This window comes from Vitis riparia, chromosome 16 (assembly GCF_004353265.1).
Source record: "Vitis riparia cultivar Riparia Gloire de Montpellier isolate 1030 chromosome 16, EGFV_Vit.rip_1.0, whole genome shotgun sequence".
Taxonomy (NCBI): Eukaryota; Viridiplantae; Streptophyta; class Magnoliopsida; order Vitales; family Vitaceae; genus Vitis; species Vitis riparia.
Window position 1 is genome coordinate 9668579 of NC_048446.1, and position 21031 is coordinate 9689609.

Here is a 21031-nt window from a genome sequence, read left to right on the forward strand (position 1 = left end):
CCAATGATCTTCCACCCAATCTCTCCCTCCATGGATGCTAGGCACGAGAGAAGGGTGAACTCCTCTCTCTCTCCTTGAGGGTGACTAGGGTTCGTCTCATTGGAATTTAAGAACACTAAACATAAAACTTGAAGCTTTAATCCCTAAGGAGGTTTACATGGGCTTCCCTGTGGGCTTAAGTAACTTAAGCCCGAATTAGGTTTGGGTCAACTAATCCAACCCACTTGTGTCTTAATTAATTAATTAGTCTTATTTAGTTTCAATTAATTAATTAACTCATTCCAAAAAAATCAATTCATAAGATCTAGTGCAACCTGACATTTTTACTAAAGCACCCTAATGCAAACTTATGAATTACATACCTAGAATACCCTCAATGTATGTGCCACCATGAACTACAAGTTTGAGCGAGGACCACTAGGATCCATAGGAAAATATGGACTCCCTTATAATCCAATTCCAAAGTTGACTTATCTACTAAAAGGAGTCAACTACACTCCAGTATCCTATGAAATTACAAGAAGACAAAGTTCAGGTCCATGACATAATATCCATTGCATACAGATTCCTCATAAACTGGTGTCTATAATCTAACAAGGTAGTATTATCAACCCATCAAGATTACCTCCCAAATTCTTGAGTAACAGATCCACTTATTATGTGATCAATTGACATACTCTAGTTTCGAAGAATATATGTCAAATTCCACTAAAAGAATTATTACGGCCACAAATTTCATGATCATGTATCATTTGGATCACCTAAGGAGACACGTTATCCTAATCCCATGAGATATCATGGTGTCTCTATTGAAAATACCTGTTACCACTAGCCTCCATTAATAGTGATATAATCTGTAGGGATATATGACCACATTAGGTCTCACTCATAAGTCAAAGCCTTCTGTTGATAAGCTCAAGGTTGAGAGTCCATGCAACATAGTACCTTGGTGAATCATGACTATCTTACAGTCTTACATATTCACCATAGGTTCTGTCCGATGTGTAACCATACACATTAGTGAACTCACCATGGAAATTCATCTCAATGACCAAAATAAGTCATCTCTCTAAGTAAGAGGTAGTGCACTACAATTTCTACTTAATTGCACAAATCCATTAACTGATTGTGAACAACTTATCATCTTATAAGGAACCTATAACTTGTATCTCTTGTGCAACTCTTAATACACTCAAGTCATGTACAATGCAAGTGATGTGAGCTGAATGTTCATATCAATATCAACACATAAAAGGGATAGCAAGGGGACAATGAAGTTTAACTTTGTTACATCATATCTTACTTTTAGAGGTTTAATCCCAACACCCAAGGCACAAGCTTTCACTAAAGTGAAGCACAAACCTAGGGCACATGTGCAATTTTATAAAATACAGTAAATTTGGACATGCAAACATTTGTCATACATATTCTTTTACTATTTCTAGACTGTTGATCAAATCTCTTTCAGCTTCTACCTAAACAAAATTGTCAAATTGATTAAATGTTCCTATATCAGCAAGCATGTCTAGTTTAAAAAAGAGAAGACGAGGGTGCAAGGCAACACGGTTTTTTGTCTTAAGTTTAAAACAAATAGATAAAAAAAACAAATAAAGGAAAGACAAGGCCCAAGCCTTAGCAAACAAGGTTCAATAGTTAGGGAAATCATTGTATTTTGGGATTAAAAACGCCTTTAACAACCATGTGAAAAATACATGTGTCAAACACCAAGTAAAAGGATTTGGGTTTAGAATGTGTCCAACAAGGAAAAAGAAGACCAAATTCCTAGTTCATTGTTCATGGCCTCAATACTTAAAGTGCACATCATCAGTTACATACTTCAATTTGGCCTAGAGTATAAAATGAAAAAAATATGGAAATTAAGCTATTTAGTTGTACAGCCTTGACCAAAATACGAGGACTATACAAATCTACTGTTTAATGCATGTACTTGATTTCATGTAACACAGCCTTTTTGTAATCACCTAGAAACAAAAAAATTTCTAGTTTGATTTTACCATAGCAAGATCTCACAATCCATCACATTCAGTTATCAAACCTAATTCAACATGAGTATACATGGGTAATGTTATCAACCGTAAAATGGTTGGGCTCTTCACAGCTTGGGTCAGGAACAGCCAACCCACTTCTTGGTTTACTAACAATACACATTCAATAGCACAAAATTAAGTAGAACAAATAAAATAATTAAAAACTGAGATAAAAAAGAAAATAAACTGGTTTCATTCATTTAAAAAAGCATAAAAGCAAAAAAAGGAAGGAGAGACATAAACCTGATGCACACCTTGCAAATGTAGTATATGAACTTTCTTCAAAGGGAAGAAACACCAACCTCACCACCAAGCTCCCTGAAATGTGATATTGCATCCATGCCAAGTAAAAACTGCTATTCTAACCCAAAATTTAAGCACATGAAAGCATAGGATAATCACAGAGAAACTCACCAAATTTGTCTATTAGTCCATACACAGCTTGATTATATGGTGTATCAAAGAACATAAGGATGATTTTTTCTCCTTCTTGAAGGAAAAACTTCCAAATAGATTGATAGTTGAACAAGTCACACATGCTAGAAAGCTGCCCATCATCATCCATCTGATTTCCTACTCTGCAAGGATATATGTTATTTCTTAATACACTCTGGTAAGAATGGCAAAAATAAGAATGTGCCAACTGTCTTTATAAAGCAATTGAGGAAACAAGGGAAGGTAATTATTAGCATGAAACTGACTAAAAGAAATAATTATAATAAAATAAAATAAAAATAAAATTGGATTTAAGGGAATGACACAATGAATAATAAAACCGATGCAATTGATAACTAATAGATTAGAATCAGATATATTGGAATCCAACATGATCTTTCTGAAGAAAGACATGGTATTGGATTTTATATCATGATCTTCCTGATGAAAAACATGTTATTCAATTTTATATCTAAGCATATAATGTAAGATCTATGGCATGATTAGCATCCACCATTAGATCTACTATTGTTTTACTTCTATCAGAAATAGACAGTTCAGTTTGTAGAAAATGAAAATAACTGTACAAAAAGGAAGGATTAGATTTCTTCATTCTTTTTATATTATGTTCTTATCAATCGCACATTTAATAGTGAAGCTGAAGTTTTTATTGTTGTTTTCATAAGCAGTGTATTTTTTCTATTCACTTGTAATGTTGTTGCATCAGAACAGATTATTAGGTCAGATATCCAAACTAATACTTAAACCATTTCTGATTTGGATTACTGCCTTATAGTTCCAAACCCAGTCAGTTACAACCTCTTCTAGTCAATATCAGGGGTGGGTATTGGCATAACTACTTTTGACATAGGTATCATATTATAAACTTCAATTTTTTTTATTACAAATCAAAATGTGATTTAATAAGCCAGCTTCCAGCCAAGGAAAGGGTTTGCCATAGATGACATCCAAATAAAAGTCGAAGATTCAAAAAGGCGCTTCACTAAAACTTTTTTTTTTTTGTTTGATGAGAAACAACAATGTAATTTATTAAATTAGGATTTAAGAAGTACAATAGAAGGATGAGAAATCCTCCCACAAACAAAAGCTAAACAAATGGAACCTCCAAAGTAGTAAGTAAACCTAAACACCTGTGGTATACCATAAATCATATCATAAATACAAATAGCAACCTCTCCTTACACTCTTGGAAATACACACCGATAACCAATCAAGTTGAACCACATTAAGGGGAATGTCCTTAAAAGTTGTGGTGCAAGAGGCCCAAAAAGAAACGAGGAAATGAATGGTATCCCAAAGAACTTTTGAAGTCCTTGCCTTGTCCTCAAAGAACTCGGTGGTTGGAGCTTAGGGGGGCCATTGAAAAGGCAATAATGCAGTGCTCAGAAAGGTGAACCAGATTGACATTAAGAAAGATCTTATGCCACAAGTTTCGGACAAAAATGGGGAATCCAACACCTTATATCCATCATTATTTACATCAAGATATGATGAACAACACAATGTGCTTTTCTGATACCAGGCTTATTACAAATCATTACTTTCATTGTAAATAACTTGCCATTTGCTTTTTATGGCTGTTCAACTCATACAAACTTAAATAAAGAATGCATACATGGATTTGCAGAAACACTATTTCCTTAACGAACCAATGCTTGGCACCTAGGGGGGGCCATTGGGAAGAAAATAACGAAGTGCTCAGGAAGAACTAGATTGATATCAAGAAAAATCTATGCAACGAGTTATGAACACAAATGGGGAGTTGAACACCTTATATCCACCAGCATTTACTTCAAGATGTGGTGAAGAATGTAATGTGCTCTATTACCAGGCTTATTACAAAATCACTACTTCCGTTGTTCTTTGCTTTTTATGGTTGTTCAACATATACAAACTCAAACAAAGAATAAATGTATATACGCACACACACACATGGATTAGCAAAAACACAACATATGGTTGTATCCAACACCTCATGTGTTAAAGAATATGTATGAGAAATCTAACTCAAGCAACTGTTTCTAAACTCCTAAAGAATTTTTTTTGAATCAGAGAGCATCATAAACGAAAGATGAAGAGAAAATGATGCACAACAGCAAAGAAGCTATACCTGAAAGGGAAAAGTGTAGAGATCTTAAATACACGAAAAAGAAGAAAATAGCTCCAATAACCAAAAAACAAGCAAACCCCATATGCAACTTGCGAAAATGCAAATACAAGCCCTTTCTCCTGCAAGAAGTAAGCAATGAATTCATGATACTTAGTAGTTCTATCAAATACATAATCATTTGATCCATATATCAGAAAATGAAAACTTTTACCAAGCCTTATAAATTATTGGGAAAAAAAAAAAAAAAAAGGCAAATAGGTTGACTGAGTCATAGTGAAATTTAGAGTGTTTACCAGATGACAAGATAGAGCACTAGAGCAATTTAGAAATAACAATTAACCTCATCAAAATTAGTTGATGACAAGATAGAGAAATAGAGCAAAGTAGAAATAACAATTAACCTCATCAAAATTAGTTCAATTACTTGAGTTGTACTTATCTAAGTTGCAATTTTTCTCCTAAAATATTTTTTTTCCACCTTTCCTGCACGTCACTGGAATTAATAAAAAGTTGAATTGATACATGATGCCATGTCACCAGAAAAACCACTAATTACCAGTAAATTTATGCCATAAAAGATTCAGAATCCTATTTTAAGACATATGTAAAATATCACTTTGATCAAGTCAACCATCTGATTTGATGTTCATTGGAAACCTCTATCTTCATGATTTCCTGTGCATTGCACCAGCCATTTAGGGGAAAGTAGAAAACATCCACCATGAATTATTGTGAATATAATACATATACAACAAGAATCCAACATCTCTGAGGAGTTATGAGTAGCAAAATGCCTGATCAAAACATATAAAGTTGGAAAACTAGTCACAGCTATTCTAACATTTAAGCCCATAACAATGGGAGCCATAAAATTTGACAGAACATAGTAAATTAATCATTTTTTTACCATTCCAGTTTCCTTGACAATGAGGATGTAGGTTGTTAGGCAACGCAAAATTGTAGCTGCCGTTTCAACAATTAACCGCAGTTCTAGGAGATGCAAGTTCTGAGAAAGTATATACAAGGGTTCAGCCAATAACTCCAATATACAAGAAAAACCTGTCACATGGAAAGAACAGATCTAAAAAATAAAGCTTTACAAAAGTCATAGTTGTAAAATGAAAGAAATGACTTATTTAATGCAATCATTTTGAGATCTCTAAGACACAGTCCCTGAGTGATTTTTTATGCATGCCAACCCCTAAAGAACTAACGCCAGGCTACATCTGTGATCAATGAAGAAACCTGAAAAACAATGATATTACTGTGTATGACCACAAACTACAAATTGAGGACCAAACACACAGTGGTAAAATAGAGGAGAAGCTTATGGAAGTCAATATTCCACAAGCTTATTACTATATATATGTGTTTAAAAGTCATGGCATAGTTCTGAAAGTCGCAAGCCACACTTAAGGGCAAAGATCTCCAAGGGCCTAGCCAGGTCCAACCGAAGGCATGTGTTTGGGTGAAATGAAGTGCAATCTGGAGCACATTTGCAATAAAATAAAGTGCGATCGAGTTCAGGCATGCAAATATTTTTCATATGAGATATCACCAAATATATTCAGTGTAAATAAGGGGAAAGGTGATGCAAAACAACAACATTTTTCACAAGAGCTTCAAAAAAAAATTAAAGAGAGAGAGAGAGAGAGAGAGAGAAGGGGGGACATGCCTCTTCAACAAAGCAACTACTTAGTAGATAAGGTGACATACATGGGGAATAGTTGTGCCTAGGGCCTAGGAGTGCCTAAAGTCCTTTAACAACTATGATCTAGTTTGTCTTATACTCCTTTTCATTTTTAAAGAAACTCATAGTAACTAAATTCTAGTTAAACTTTTCTCTCTATAAACACTCCCCTTTTTATGGGTAAGCAAAATATCATTTATACCTTAATAAAAAGGGATGCACCAAAGTACATAGGAAATATACGAAGGGCTAAATGGCACAGAAATAGAAAAGAGAACCAGAAAGCAACTCCCTCTGATTAACTGGTACTCAACCAGTCAACAAGATTTAATGTATACATTGAAGCCTTATAAAGGAATGTTTTAGCCCAAAGCAAAAGGGAATAGTGGAATTAATTCTTGGGAATCTGACCCTATCACTCCACATTTTCAAATGCTTTATGATTTTTCTCCTAAATAATCCACTAAGGACCAAGAAGCATACTTTCACACCTTTCTATATTTCTTCTGCACAAAAGTCCCATGTCAACTTAAAACAATCTCTTATTGAAGGCACCACCTATCTATGCCAAAGGGAGAGAAGGGAAAATGTCACAAAATTATCATTTTAGCACAGTGAAGAAGGATGTGCCAATTAATTCTTCACCCTTGCAAAGATAACATCCATTCGCCAAGGTCCATTATCTCCTTTTTAACTGATCCAGCATCAAAATCATCTCCCAAGTTGCTTCCCATGCAAAGAGCCCAAGTCTTGTTACCCAAAAAGCTCCAAACAACCTTCCCCAAGTGAGTGCCCCATCTCTTTGCCCCAAACAAAAATAGAAGGCCTAGACTAATTTCTATCCTCCAAATCCAACCAAAGAAACATATCCTTTCCATCCTTCTTCACTAATTTATGTTGACCCTGAAAGCAACATATCCCTTTTTGTCATCTCTAAGAGGGTAGCTATTAGATTGGAAAAGATTTAAAGGGACTTCCTTTGTGGGGGGAATGGGGGCCTTGGATTAAAAGTTGTATCCGGTTAATTAGTCTACTGTTTGCATGGAAAAACAAAAAGGGAGCTTGGGCATTAGAAATTTATCCATCCTCAATAAGGCCCTTAAGGGGAAATGGTCTTTGAGATTTGGGAGTGAAAGGAACCCTCTTTGGAAATGGGTGATTGTAGGCAAGTATAGGCAAACAGAAGGAGGATGGTGCACTATAAGAAGTGAGAGGTGCATGCAGTGGGGGTGTGGAAGGCTACTAGAGGTGGCTAGGAGGATTTCAAGGAATACAAGTTTTAAGATTGGATTTGGGAACAAGGTGAAATTCTAAAAGGACAAATGGTGTGAGGACACACCTTTGAGGGAGTGTTTCTCAAAACTCTTTTTTATAGCCTCTTCAAAAAATTCTTGGGTGGTTGATGTATGGGACAATGGTAGCTAGAATCCTAGGTTTGGAAGGCAATTGCATGATTGGTAATTAGCGGAGGTGAAGTCTTTTTTAGGAGCTTGTATGGGTACTCCATTAGTGCGAGTATTGAAGACATTATGGTGTGGTTGGTTACAAAAAATGGTAGTTTCTCAATCAAGTCCTTTTACACTTCTATGGCAATTAGGAGAGCAAAGATTTTTCCATTTGGCATAATTTGAAATTCCTAGGTGTCATCGACAATCACCTTCTTTGCCTGGGAAGGTTGTTCTATTGTGTTTGTTTTAGACCATTCAAAGGGAGAGGAATAAGAGAGCTTTTGATAATTGCAAAACCATGAACCATTTGATCAAAAACTCTTTTATGTACCTTTTTTAGGACTGGGTTAGATTGTATAGTGGGCATGGCCCCATGTTATTGATTAACTTTGTGAATTGGTTAGGCTTTGTGGAAGGCACGATTGTAGATTTTTGTGTCTTCGTGCCCTTTTTGGTAGCTCGGTTGCTATTGCTTTGTATACATCGTGTTTTCTTTCTTTATACTAATACAATTTTTTTATTACCTATCAAAAAAAAAAAAAATAGAATTTCCAATGCCCTCTCCTAATTCCCCCCACATGTCCTTAACCTAAGCACCCTATAACGCAACTATAGCAAATAAAATAGGAAAGATATACTTAAGCACCTTCCCATCCTTCTTCACTAATTTATGTTGAGCCTCAAAAGATACTCTACTTTCCAGCTCTCAATCATGAAACAATCTTAATAAATAGAATTTCCAATGCCCTCTCCTAATTCCTCCCACACATCCTTAGCCTAAGCACCTTATAAGGCAACTATAGCAAATAGAATAGGAAATGATATGCATAAGCATTATGACGAACCAATGTGTGCATGAGGATGCATGCACTCCCCTTGAAAATCCAAAACTCTATTTTCTCTCATGGGGTTTTTGAAAATAAAAAAGAAAAATGAAAATACCTCCCACCCCTCAAAAATATATATAATAAAAATTCATAAGAAATTTCAAAATTAAAAAAAAAAAAAAAATAAATATTTATATAATATATATATATATAAATATATATATATATATTACCATTTAATATCTCTTATCAAGACTTAATAGCTTATTTAATTGTTTGAAAAAATAAAAATGAACTAATTAATCTTCAATTGGGTTTTTTAAGAAAAAAAAACACATATGATGTGTTACAAGTAAATTACTTTAAGGTAAAATTACACAAATTCTTTGTTTTAAAAAAAAACACATGATATCATGTAGGAAAATAACATTTTTAATTTTTTTTTTTTTTTTTTGATAGGTAAGTAAAATTGTATGATCAACGAAAGAAAAAGCAGGAAGGTATACACAATGCATACATATGATATCTTGCAAGCAAATAACTTTAAACTAAAATTACACAAATCCTTCTTCAACTTGTATTAAGTTGACTTTTTCATTAAGATTATCCTATATTCCTCTCAATCCACTTATATTCATTTATTTAAAAAAAAAAAAAATTGAAAACTTTCCAATGAAATTATTATTTTTTAAAACTTATGTGCTTTATTTGGAACTTCTTTTGAAGATCTTTAAAAAATCGGTTAGATAATTTTTTTTTTTGACTAGTTTTTTTTTTTTCAAATATTAAGATTATTAAAAGCTGCATTTAAAATTTTCACACCTTCCAATTATGACCACTTTGTTTTTCTACATAAGTATTGAATTGAGGGAAAATTGAGCATGCATCTTCTTTGTTTTTAACATCTTATCAAATTAATTTTCTTATAAATTTATTTTTAGTAGAATATTTAAAGAGTTATTTTACCTTTTTTTTCTTTTTTTGAACAACAAACAACTTCATTTATCTTTAAAGATAAATACATGAAGGATGAGCAATCCTTCAAGGTTGTAGAAAAAAAAAAAGGATTTAAAGTAAACAAGTGTCAAGCCCCATGAGAACTAACCCAACATTACAAATAAAAATCAAGATACAAAGAACAGAAACAAATAGCACACTCAAGGGGAAACAGAATCTCTAACAAAGGAGGCAAAATACTCAGCTCCTTGTTTGGCTAATTGATCTATGACTTGGTTGGCTGAATGGGAAACCCAAGCAAGGGACCAACTCTGCCACTAACAACCAATGTTTTGAAAACCAGACCAAATCGGCGGGTCCTACGGTCGATTGGTTTGCTCTCCAATCTAGTTTGAACCTTTGGATTGTTTGAAGGTTGAATTGGTCCTAATCCACCTAAACCAACAGTTGGACCAATGTGCCACCTGAACCAGACTGTTCCCCCCTCCCCCTTAAACAATAATCTTATCTAAAGGCCCGATCGAGAAACATCCAAACTGAAAAGCTACCCCCTTTCACCTTTTTCTTTTCATTATTGCTTCAGTTTTTGACAATTGTGTTAATCCCATGTATCATAAAACTAGTATTTTTGTTCTAAAACTATGCAATTATTTAATTATTGAATTATGAATTCATCCAAGAAAAGAGACCCCCCCCCCCTTCCTTTTTTTTTTTTAAATTTATAGAAGGGTTTTAAGTAAAAAATTTAGTGAACTAATAATGGGAATGGTAATTTAATACTTTGATAATTTTTTTAAGTTCAAATAAATCTATACAAAAACCAATTTTACCTAACAATGAAAACAATGGGAAAATCATTATTGGATCCGAATAATTCTTGCATTGTTTAAATATAATAAAAATAAAAATAATAATAATAGTTTTTTTATAAATTTAAATTATAATAATGTGATTTGTTCTGATTAGGTTTACTTTATGTTATTTTACAAAAAAAATTAGTTTATTTGATTTTCTATTATGTCCTTAAATAGCTACCTTACTAGCATTTGTTATTTTCATAATCATATTTTTTTGAATGATGATTTAAATTTTAGTTTTTTTACAAATTGCTACTTCTTGTCATAGAAAAACTTTGATTAGGTTTACTTTATGATATTTTACAAAAAAAAATTAACTTTCTTTTCTATCTTTAAATAGTTACCTTACCAATGTTTGTTGTTTTCATAATCATATTATTTGCTAATTTTTTTTAATGATAATATAAATTTCAATTGTTTACAAAAAGAAGCATCATAGAAAGAGGGAATCAAACTCGACACTAACATCTGCTCAACATTCAACCATAAATTCACAATTAGCTAGAGGCAAGATTGACCCTACATAGGACCATGCTTTTGAAAGAAAGATATGCAAATGGAAGAAAATTTCATATGTTTGTATTGCAAAAAAGTTGTGAAAGATGGGGAATTCATAGAATGAAACAACACCTTGCTAGCGTGGACAGTGATATTGGACCAAGTAAATCAATTCCTCCTAATGCTAGATTTTGAATGGAAAATTCTTTACAAGAGTTTATGAAATTTAAAAAGGAGGCTCGATTTGCTTACAAATATGAACATCCATATGACCCTAATATATCATAGTTTAAAGGAGATATGCTAGAATATGAAGAAAAGGTTTAGGAAATGCAAAATCCTACAATGGAAAGTAGTAGAAAAAGAAAGAAACCAACAACGGATAGGTATTTTGCACTAAGAAGTACTTCAGGAGCTCAACCTTCTATTAAGAGTGTATTAGTTGGTAAATAAACTATTTAAAGAGCAAATATGGTCATTAGAAGATTCTTTATGATACATGCATTCCTACTAATATTGTGAACTTCTACTTCGAACAGATGCTTGATGCTATAGCAATAATTGCTCCTAGATATAAAGGTCCAACTTACCATCAATTATAGATTAATTTATTAAAGGATGACAAGAAAAAAGTTCAATTACTTGTCAGCTCTTATCATGAAATTTAGGTGAAAGATTGGTGTACATAACAGAGAAAGAACACTCATTAACTTCCTTGTTTATTGTCCCCAAGGAATAACTTTTGTGAAATCTATTGATGCTTCAGATATTGTGAAAGATGCAACTAATTTATTTTGGTTATTTAAGAAGATGGTTGAATGGGTTAGTCCAAGCAATATAGTTCATATAGTCAATGATAATGCACCAAATTATATGGCTACAAGGAGGATGATTTCTAAAAAGTATAAAAATATTAATTTGTCTCCTTGTGTAGCTCATTGTCTTAATTTGATCTTTAAGAACATTAGTAAATTGAGTCATATAGTTGAACTTGCAAGACCTGCATCAATGATGACAATATTTGTATATAATCATGTTGCTATTAAGTTAGTTACGAAAGAGAAAATGATGGATAGAGATTCTATGACCTCAAACAACTTACTTTGCTACCATATTCATTGATCTAAAAAGTCTTCATGATCATAAATATGATTTGCAAACTCTAGTCATTAGCAAGTCTTTTGTAGACTCTAGATATTAAAAGGATAATAAAGTAAAGTTACAGTTTCTATCATATTGGATAAGAAATTTTGGAATGATTGTTTCATAGTTGTGAAGCTCATGACTCTACTAGTGCACTTATTGCGCATTTTTTATTGTGATAAGAGACCCTGGGTAGGATATGTTTATGAAGGCATATATAAGGTTTATTTGCACATCAAAAAACTATTTAAAATCATAAAGTAACAATGGAGATCGACAACTACGAAAAAGCATTCATGCAGCAACTTATTGGTTAAATCCATGTTTCCAAAATGATCAAGAAGACTTATGTAACAAGCTAGAGGTAATTAAAAGTTTCATGGATGTTATTAATTAAAAACCTATGAGAGCCAAGCATAAAGTGATAAATGAATTAAGGTTGTTCCATAACCGGTTGGAGAGTTTTGGAGAGCTTGCTTATTCTTCATGTGATAATTTCAACTAGGTAAAAGTTGATTAATTAGTGTGATTTTTGTTTTTCACTACTTACCATTTACTAATGTGCTTTAAAATTTAGATTATTACATCTTTAAAATTGCTTATGTTTTTTTCTTCCAATTGTATGATAAATGACAATTATATGAATGGTGAAGGTTGCATGGGTATAGTGCACCTTGAAAAAGTTGACACTTCAAATATTAAGCTAAACTTTCTTCCTCTTTAGGATGTGAGAGAAATTAGAGTGTGTTTGAACATATGCATATAGAAAGGGGAACAAATTGGAACATCAAAAGCTTAATGATCATGTATACATTCATTACAACTTGCAACTAAAAAATTGACATAAATACTTTCTTGGTTGTATTGAATATGGATTTTTGCTTGGCAAATTTAAATTATTATATGCTTCTCATTTTCAGGTTTTACAACAAGAAAATGAGTTATGATCCCATTGACTATGCATGCATTAATATATTTTTTTTACAGACAAAGGCAAATTGAATTAATAAACGCCTAAAAACAATGGATGTACCCTATGTATACAGGCAATATACAAACAAAGCCCAACCAGGCTGCAGAAAGAGAGGGAGGCTAGTTTCCATTAAGGACACCCAAAAATTCAAAAAAAGAGGGATTGTCTAACCCCCAAACCTGTTGAGACCACTCTAAAAGTGAACAGGTAAAGAGTTTCCTCAGACTTTGGTCAGACATTTCTTCTCCTGGAAAGTTCTTCGATTCCGTTCTCCCCAAATACACCAAAAAAGACAAATCGGAGTCAATCTCCACACCGCTCTTTTCTTCTTCCTCAGCCCCTTAACTTTCCATTCTAGAAGAAGATTTCTCACTAAATCTGGTAACACCAAAACCAGTCCAAAAGAAGTTAACAGCATAGTCCAAAGCATTCTTGTCTTGTCGCAATGAATCAAAATGTGGTCAGCTAACTCCTCACTTTCTTTGCAAAGGCTGCACCTATTGACCATGGATCATCCCCTCTTCATTAACGTGTCTACTATTAAGATTTTTCCCCAAATTGTTTCCCAAGCAAAAAAAACGGCTTCTAAGAGGAGCACACAAACCCTAGATCTCATTGGTAAGGAATAAAATATTGCTTTCAGCCCTTAAATGACTTATAATATGGTTTGACACTAAACTTTCCCCTTTCCTAATTCTTCCAAACTAAAGAATCCTCCCTTCCTGAACCTGTAGCGCATAAATACGTTCTAAAAAACGAGTCGCCTCCTCCAATTCCCAATCTTGGAAAGATCTTCTAAAATGCACCTCCCAACAACCGCCTCTATCCCCTTGCCTCCCCAAAATTTGTGGCCTGCAATCCTAAATGGAGAAGGAAAAACATCCTTCAACTTAGAATCCACAACCCAATTATCCAATCAAAAACTCGTGTGTCTACCATTCCCAATATGGATACTAGTTCTAAGAATGAACTCTTCCCACCCATTTCTAATATCTTTCCAAAAGCTTAGCCCGAAAGAATCCCTCACCTCTTTAGTGGTCCAACCCCCCTCCACCTCCCCAAATTTTCATCTGATGACTCTCCTCAAAAGCCCTCCCTCTCAAGGGAAAATCTCCATAGTCATTTGCCTAACAAAGCTTGATTGAGCTCCTCCAAGTCCCTCTCCATGCTTCTTATCTTTACAAATAACCGACCAACTTATTAAGTGTACCTTCATCCTTTCCTCCATATCACCCCACAAAAACTCCCTTTGAATTCTTTCTAATCTGATTCTTACTTTCCTTGGCATTATAAAAAGCGACATAAAGTAGATTGAAAGGTTTGAAAGAGTGCACTTAATAAAGGTTAGTCTTCCTCCTTTGGACAAATATTGTTTCTTCCAAGCAGCCAATTTCTTCTCGAATCTCTCCTCTATTACATCCCAAACTCCACACGACTTATGATGGGCTCCAAGGGGTAAGCCTAGATAAGAAGTAGGGAGCTTCCCTACTTTACATCCAGATAGTGCAATTGTTCTTTCTACGTCGTCCATACCCCCATCGGAATTATTTCACTTTTCTGCAAGTTTATTTTCAAACCTAACACCAATCTAAAGCAAGTCACAATCCACTTTCAAAACTTCAGCTAAACCTCATTATTCTCGCAAAAGAGAAGAGTGTCGTCTGCAAATAATAAGTGAGAGACATGAACCCCTTCTCCACCTCTCCCCGCTACTTTGAGGCCTGTAATGAAGCCTCCCTCTTAAGCCTTAGCAATTAAACCATTGAAAACTACCATAATCAACACAAACAAATAAGGTGACAATGGGTCCCCTTGCCTCAAGCCTCTATGCGTCAAAAAGAAATCAGTAGTATCATTGACTAAGACTACCATTCTCACAGTAGAACTGCAGAAAAAAAAATCCACTAACGCCACATGGACCCGAAACCCATCTTCTCCACAACTGAAAGAAGGAACTTCCAATTTACACATGATCATAGGCTTTTTCAATGTTCAATTTACAAACTAAACCCACATTTGAACTTCGTTTCCTCAAGTCAATCGCCTCATTAGCTACCAAGCTGCATCCAGAATCTTGTCTCCCCCCCTCCCCCACCAAAAAAAAAAAGGCATTCTGGTTGTTCGATACGAAGTTGCCAATCACACTTTTCGACCTATTATTTAGGACTTTTGCTCCCCATAAGAACTAATAGGCCTGAAATCTTACACATCCTTGCCTCTCCTTTCTTTGGGATAAGAACTAAAAACATTGCATTATGACTTCGAAGCACAAAATTCTGCGAATAGAATTCCTCAAAAACCTGCATCACTTCTCCACCCACTATAAGCTAACAGAACTTCCAAAATGCCAATGAGAAAACATCCAGCCTTAGCACCTTATCACCCCCCAAATCTGAAAGAACTTTAGTTACCTCCTCTGAAAACAACCCCTCCAAGCCCCCTCATTATCCGAGGAATCCAATCTCCTAAATAACCCTGAATCCACATTAGGTCTTCTCACTTGTGAATCTTCAAACACAGATTTGAAGTAAGACCCAATCCCTTCTTTAAGCTCCTCCTCATTTTCTAGGCACGCACCCTTGACAGTAAGGCTGCTTATAAAATTTCCTCTTCTCCTTGCACTAGCCATACGATGAAAAAACTTGGTATTATTTGTTTCCTTCCTTCAACCATAAAGCCCTTGACTTCTGTCTCCAGGAAGTTTCTTTGAGGATGGCAAAGTGACTGAACTCGTCTTTAGTTATCCTCTGAAATCTCCTATTTTCCTCAAAATGGGGTCTTAGCCTTTCTTCCCTATTCCAAAAATTTAATTACTTCAAGGCAGCATCCTTCCTAGTTGAGACATTATCGAGGACCTCTTTGTTCCATTTCCTCAGATCACATTTCAAGGCATGTAACTTCTTAGCAAGCACAAAACTCGTTCTTCCATAAAACTATAAGTCCGCCACCATTCTTTAACTTTCTTTGCAAAACCCTCAAGTCTTAGCCACATGTTCTCAAAACTAAACGGGCTTTTAGCATTTCTCACCCATCCATAATCTAACAAGATAAGACAATGATCAGAAACTGGTCTTGGTAGAAGATATTGCAACACTCCCTTAACAAGATCCTCCCAATCTCCTAAAAACAAAAAACGGTGCAATCTAGCCTTTAGCAAACCTCTTTACCCTCCACTCCAAGTGTAACCACCACCCCCCAAAGGCGGGTCTACTACTTCAAAATCATCAATAAAGTTGGAAAACTCTCTCATAGCAGCTGACATCTTCCTACCATTACTTGTTTCAAATGGAAACCGCACCACATTGAAGTCCCCTGCTATGCACCAAGGCTCATCCCATAAGCCCTTAACAGTGGCTAGCTCCTCCCACAAATCCCTCCTCTCCCTACCTTTTAGCAATCCATAAAACCCAGAGAACACCCAAATGAACCACTCCTCACAATTCCTAAAACGATAAGAAATAGAAAAAGATCCCACTTCAACCTCCAACCCTTCCAAAACTCTCTTATCCCAAAATAACAACACCCCTCCCGTTGTACCCCCAGCATCTAAAGATGTTCAACCCAAATTCCTACCAACCCCCAAGCTTCTCACAAATCTATCAGACATCTCCCTCATTTCTGTCTCCTAAAGACACCAAATCTGGCTTCCTAGCATTACTTGTTTCAAATGGAAACCGCACCACATTGAAGTCCCCTACTATGCACCAAGGCTCATCCCATAAGCCCTTAATAGCAGCTAGCTCCTCCCACAAATCCCTCCTCTTCCTACCTTTTAGCAATCCATATAACCTAGAGAACACCCAAATAAACCACTCCTCACAATTCCTAAAATGATAAGAAATTGAAAAAGATCCCACTTCAACCTCCAACCCTTCCAAAACTCTCTTATCCCAAAATAACAACACCCCTCCCGTTGTACCCCTAGCATCTAGAGACGTTCAACCCAAATTCCTACCAACCCCCAAGCTTCTCACAAACCTATCAGACATCTCCCTCATTTTTGTCTCCTAATGACACACCAAATCTGGCTTGTGTTTTCTCACCATAGACTTAGTGACCATCCTTCTATCTGGATCGTGCAATCCTCTAACATTCCAGGATAAAATCCTAAGCTTCATTAGGTACCACAGCAATTTGCCTTCCTCAATCCTCCCCCTTCCCCTTCCCCCTCCCCTTCCCCCTCTCCCTCTGCTTCTCTTCCTGCCAAACCATCATCATTAACGGTGCTAAAGAGATTCTTCAACTCTCTATCCTACCTTGAACAAGACATTAATCCCCTTTTTCTTACTTTCAGAGTATTGACAAGACCTCTCCTATTCCCAATCTCCATAAGAATTCTCAAGATATCCTCTTCAAAACCTTCAACCAAAACCCCCACAGACTTGCAGAACCTCAAGAAGTTCTTCCGCACCTAAGGGGATTCTTCCTTTTCCAAATCTCCTACTACAGTGATCTGCATAGGTGGCCTCTCTCCTCTTTTGAAGTTTCCTTTTGGTCATGCATGGAGAGAACTCCTTTATTTTAGTCCCTTAGGGTTTCCCCTTCCTCCAAATGGTAAACCTGTTGTGTTTCGGCAGCGCACAAGAACGTCCATCCTTGACAATCATGCACAACAACACACTCACTAACTCAGGCTCTAGCGGATTGTCAAGCTCCCCCTCAGTCTCCCTGGTCCAGTCGTTCCAAACAAAATCCCCCAACCCTGTCAAAGAAGGAGAAGAAGTTCCAAAAGAGCCCTTGACAGCCCCCCTAAAGGAAAAGGAGTACGTACCCGAAGCAAGCCCCATCAAAGGGGCCCCATCGAGGTCATGGTCTGGAAGGGGAGTCTCTGGCAAGGAGACATCCTCAGTAAATTCTTCAGTTGTCGGCATCATGAGCTCCAGCAAAAAAGCCCATTCCACAGATTTTGAGAGCCCTAGGAAAGAACCTTGGGTCAACAAACCTTTAAACCATCTCCTGCCCCTGGACCTTTTAGGCCTAACAAAGACAGCCCAATTACCTACCCTTTTAGAAAAGCCCACACTCTTAATAGAAGGGCTAACCTGTGAGAAAGAGGGCTTCAGCCTAATGGGATCCAGTGAGGAAGGAGGCCAAATGGGCTCTAGCCCCACCAAACTGGTCTTTGGACCAAGCAAAAAGGCCCTTCCCTGCAAATAGGTTTCTCTACTCCCAACATTAAGTACTCAGTGCCCACTTTTTCCAGCATCAGACTCCCCCATTCACCTTAAAGGCAATCTTTGACACTGAATCTATAGCTTGACCTCCACAACCTTTTTGCTTGGGGTTGACCCTGTCAGCTGCGTCTGAAACAGAGGTTCCTTTTCCACAAAGACCCTCCTACACGTGCACCAAAGTGCGTGCAACAACCATAATTTCTTCCTGCTCGTTGATAAGGATGCATTGATGAGACTAAATTTTAGATAGTTGATAAGGATGGGCCAAGAGAGCTAAATTATCGAGATTGAAAACCTTTTATACAAAGAAGATCAATTTCAATAAAAGAAGTAGAAGTTTTTTCATATTAGTTAGTAGCATATGTAGAGTTACAAAATTTCAATAATTATTTTTTTTTCAAATATTATTTTCTTTTTAATATTTGTTGAATATTTTTGTAGAAGACAAGGATGATGTAGGGCATTCCAGATCTCTCTATTCACTGTACCCGGATTAGGTTAGGTACATGTGAATCTTCCTATAGGTCTTTTTCTAAATCCTATGCACAGTGGAAATAAGCATATTTTTATATAAAACGGATTTAGATATCAGTGCTAGAAAACATTACCTCGGATTTAAACATTCCCAAATATATTCCATTCAATGTAGATGAAGATCAAATCCTCCGGAATTCCTCTACACCCAAGATCTTCCACCTAATGTCTCTTCCTTGATCTTGGCACACCAAAGGTGGGGGTTTGGAAGGGTGGAGGCTATGACTCTCTCTTCTCTCTCTAGGAGGTGGAAGAGGACTCCCTTGAAAAGATTAAACCCTTAAGGGGTATTTATAGGATTCCTTAAATGGACTCAAGTGACTTAAGCCCTCCAAGGGCTTGAATCACTTAATTTAGCTCAAAATGGGTCTTACTTGATTAATTAATCTAATAAAGTCATCTAATCAATCAATTAGCCTAATCCAAAGGCTTTGTTCACTAACCCCTATGCAACCTTACGTAACTACCAAAACGCCTTTATGCACAAAAGTGAACTAAGAGTCAATCCAACCCTCATAAACAGGGACCACTATGACCACCAGGACCCAAAGGCCAATACTATCTCCCTCAAAATCCAATTATAAACTTGATTCAACATCTTGCTACAAAAAAATCAACTACACTCTAATACCCTATGTAAATAACAAGACACTTAGTAGTCGAGTTCGTAACCTGCTATCCATTGCATTCAGTCTCCTCATGAACTGGTATCCGTAGTCTAACAAGGTGAAAGCTATCAACCTTTCAAGATGACCCCTATTATCCTTGAGTTACATATCCTCCTATTGTGTGTTTAACTAACATATCTTAGCTCTTCAAGAGTTTATATCAAGTTCCACTTAAAGAATTACAATTGCAATAGTTTACACGAACACACCTCCTTAGGATCAACCAAGATGACACTTTATCTCAATCATATGAGACATCATGGTGCCACTATTGCATGGTCCAAAGTCGTAGTATTGATCATTGACTCGAAGGTTTCGAGGCACATTGCTTTTGGTGTCTTGGCTTGGTATCAGATGATGTGTAAATAAGATAGATTAAAAGTTTAAAAAATTATAAAAATTATTTTAAAAATTAAATATAACTAAATAAACTTTAAAAACTTAAAAACTTAAAAACATATTAATATAATAACAAATGAAATGGTTTCAATATATTATTAATAATAAATTAGCATATAAAATAATATACCATATATGATATGATTATCATATAAAATAATACGTTAACCAAATTGAAGCAATTGATACCATAGCTTAACATATAAAATAATAATCTTCAAGTTCCTATTTATAACAAAGATGAGCATTTGAAATAATAAATAATTTTTATATAAAATAATATATTTACCCTTTTTATCTTCAAATTCCCAATCCCACACCACAAATAGAAAGCACCACGTTTGGCAGAGTTAGGTAGCCTCCTTTGCAACAAATGTTCGCCTCTGCAATGCATGCCCACACCGTGCGACGCACCAGCACTACAAAGCTGGAGCAAAGAAATGTCTTCTTTCTTCTTCATCATCATCTTCTTCTTCACAAAGACATTGCCAACAGGAAGAATGTCTTTTCTTCTTCTTCTTCAGCATGGGTAAGGTAATGGGGTTTTAAAACTCTTCGAGAATCTCGATTTTTTTAGAGACTGCTCAATTTTGGTTGCTCTTGTTATGATTTGAAAGGAAAAAAAAATGATTTCTGGGTAAAATTGGAAAATATTTGGATTTTCAATCAAGTCAACTTGGAATCTCAACCGAGTTAAACGGGTTTAACTGGTTCTTGGCCGAGTCTGTGATCAAGATGATACCAGGTATCGGACTCAGCGCGAAAAGGCTCAAGGTGGATACAACTCAGCTGAGTCATACCGAACTCAGTCGATACTTTGAATCTTGCTCTATTGAGAATACCTATTGTTACTGGATTCTATCAACAGTGACTCAATCTATAGGGAATATATAATTAGCTTACGATCTCACCCGAGGTCAAAATCACTGCTAATTTTAACACAAACTCAATATTCTCTCAAGGTTGAGAGACAACACAATGAACCAACTTGATAAAGTCATAACAACTTAATAGCCTTATGTCATAACTCACTGTAAGCCCTATTCAATGTATAACCATAGACATTAGTGCACTCATCATGAGAAACTCATCTTGATGGTCAAAACCAGCCATCCCTCCAAGTGGGAGGTAATGCGCTACAACCTCTATTGGGTTGCCTAGGCCCATGAACCAGCTATGAACTATTTGCAAAAAAAACTCATAACTTGGATCTTCCATACAACTCCTACTGCACCACCCAAGTTATGTA

General features: G+C 35.6%; 1 protein-coding gene across 3 annotated transcripts in view; it reads right to left on the reverse strand.

Moving 5' to 3' along the window:
* The window catches only part of LOC117933729 (protein RFT1 homolog), a 66263-nt gene that overhangs the window by 15724 nt on the left and 29508 nt on the right, over positions 1–21031 (reverse strand). For all 3 annotated transcript variants that reach the window (XM_034855247.1, XM_034855246.1, XM_034855248.1), the window contains 4 exons: positions 5522–5673; positions 4615–4733; positions 2463–2626; positions 2292–2366 (listed from right to left, as the gene is read on the reverse strand). In XM_034855247.1, coding sequence (XP_034711138.1) covers positions 2292–2366; positions 2463–2626; positions 4615–4733; positions 5522–5673 — 510 coding nt within the window. The remainder of the gene's footprint in view (positions 1–2291; positions 2367–2462; positions 2627–4614; positions 4734–5521; positions 5674–21031) is intronic.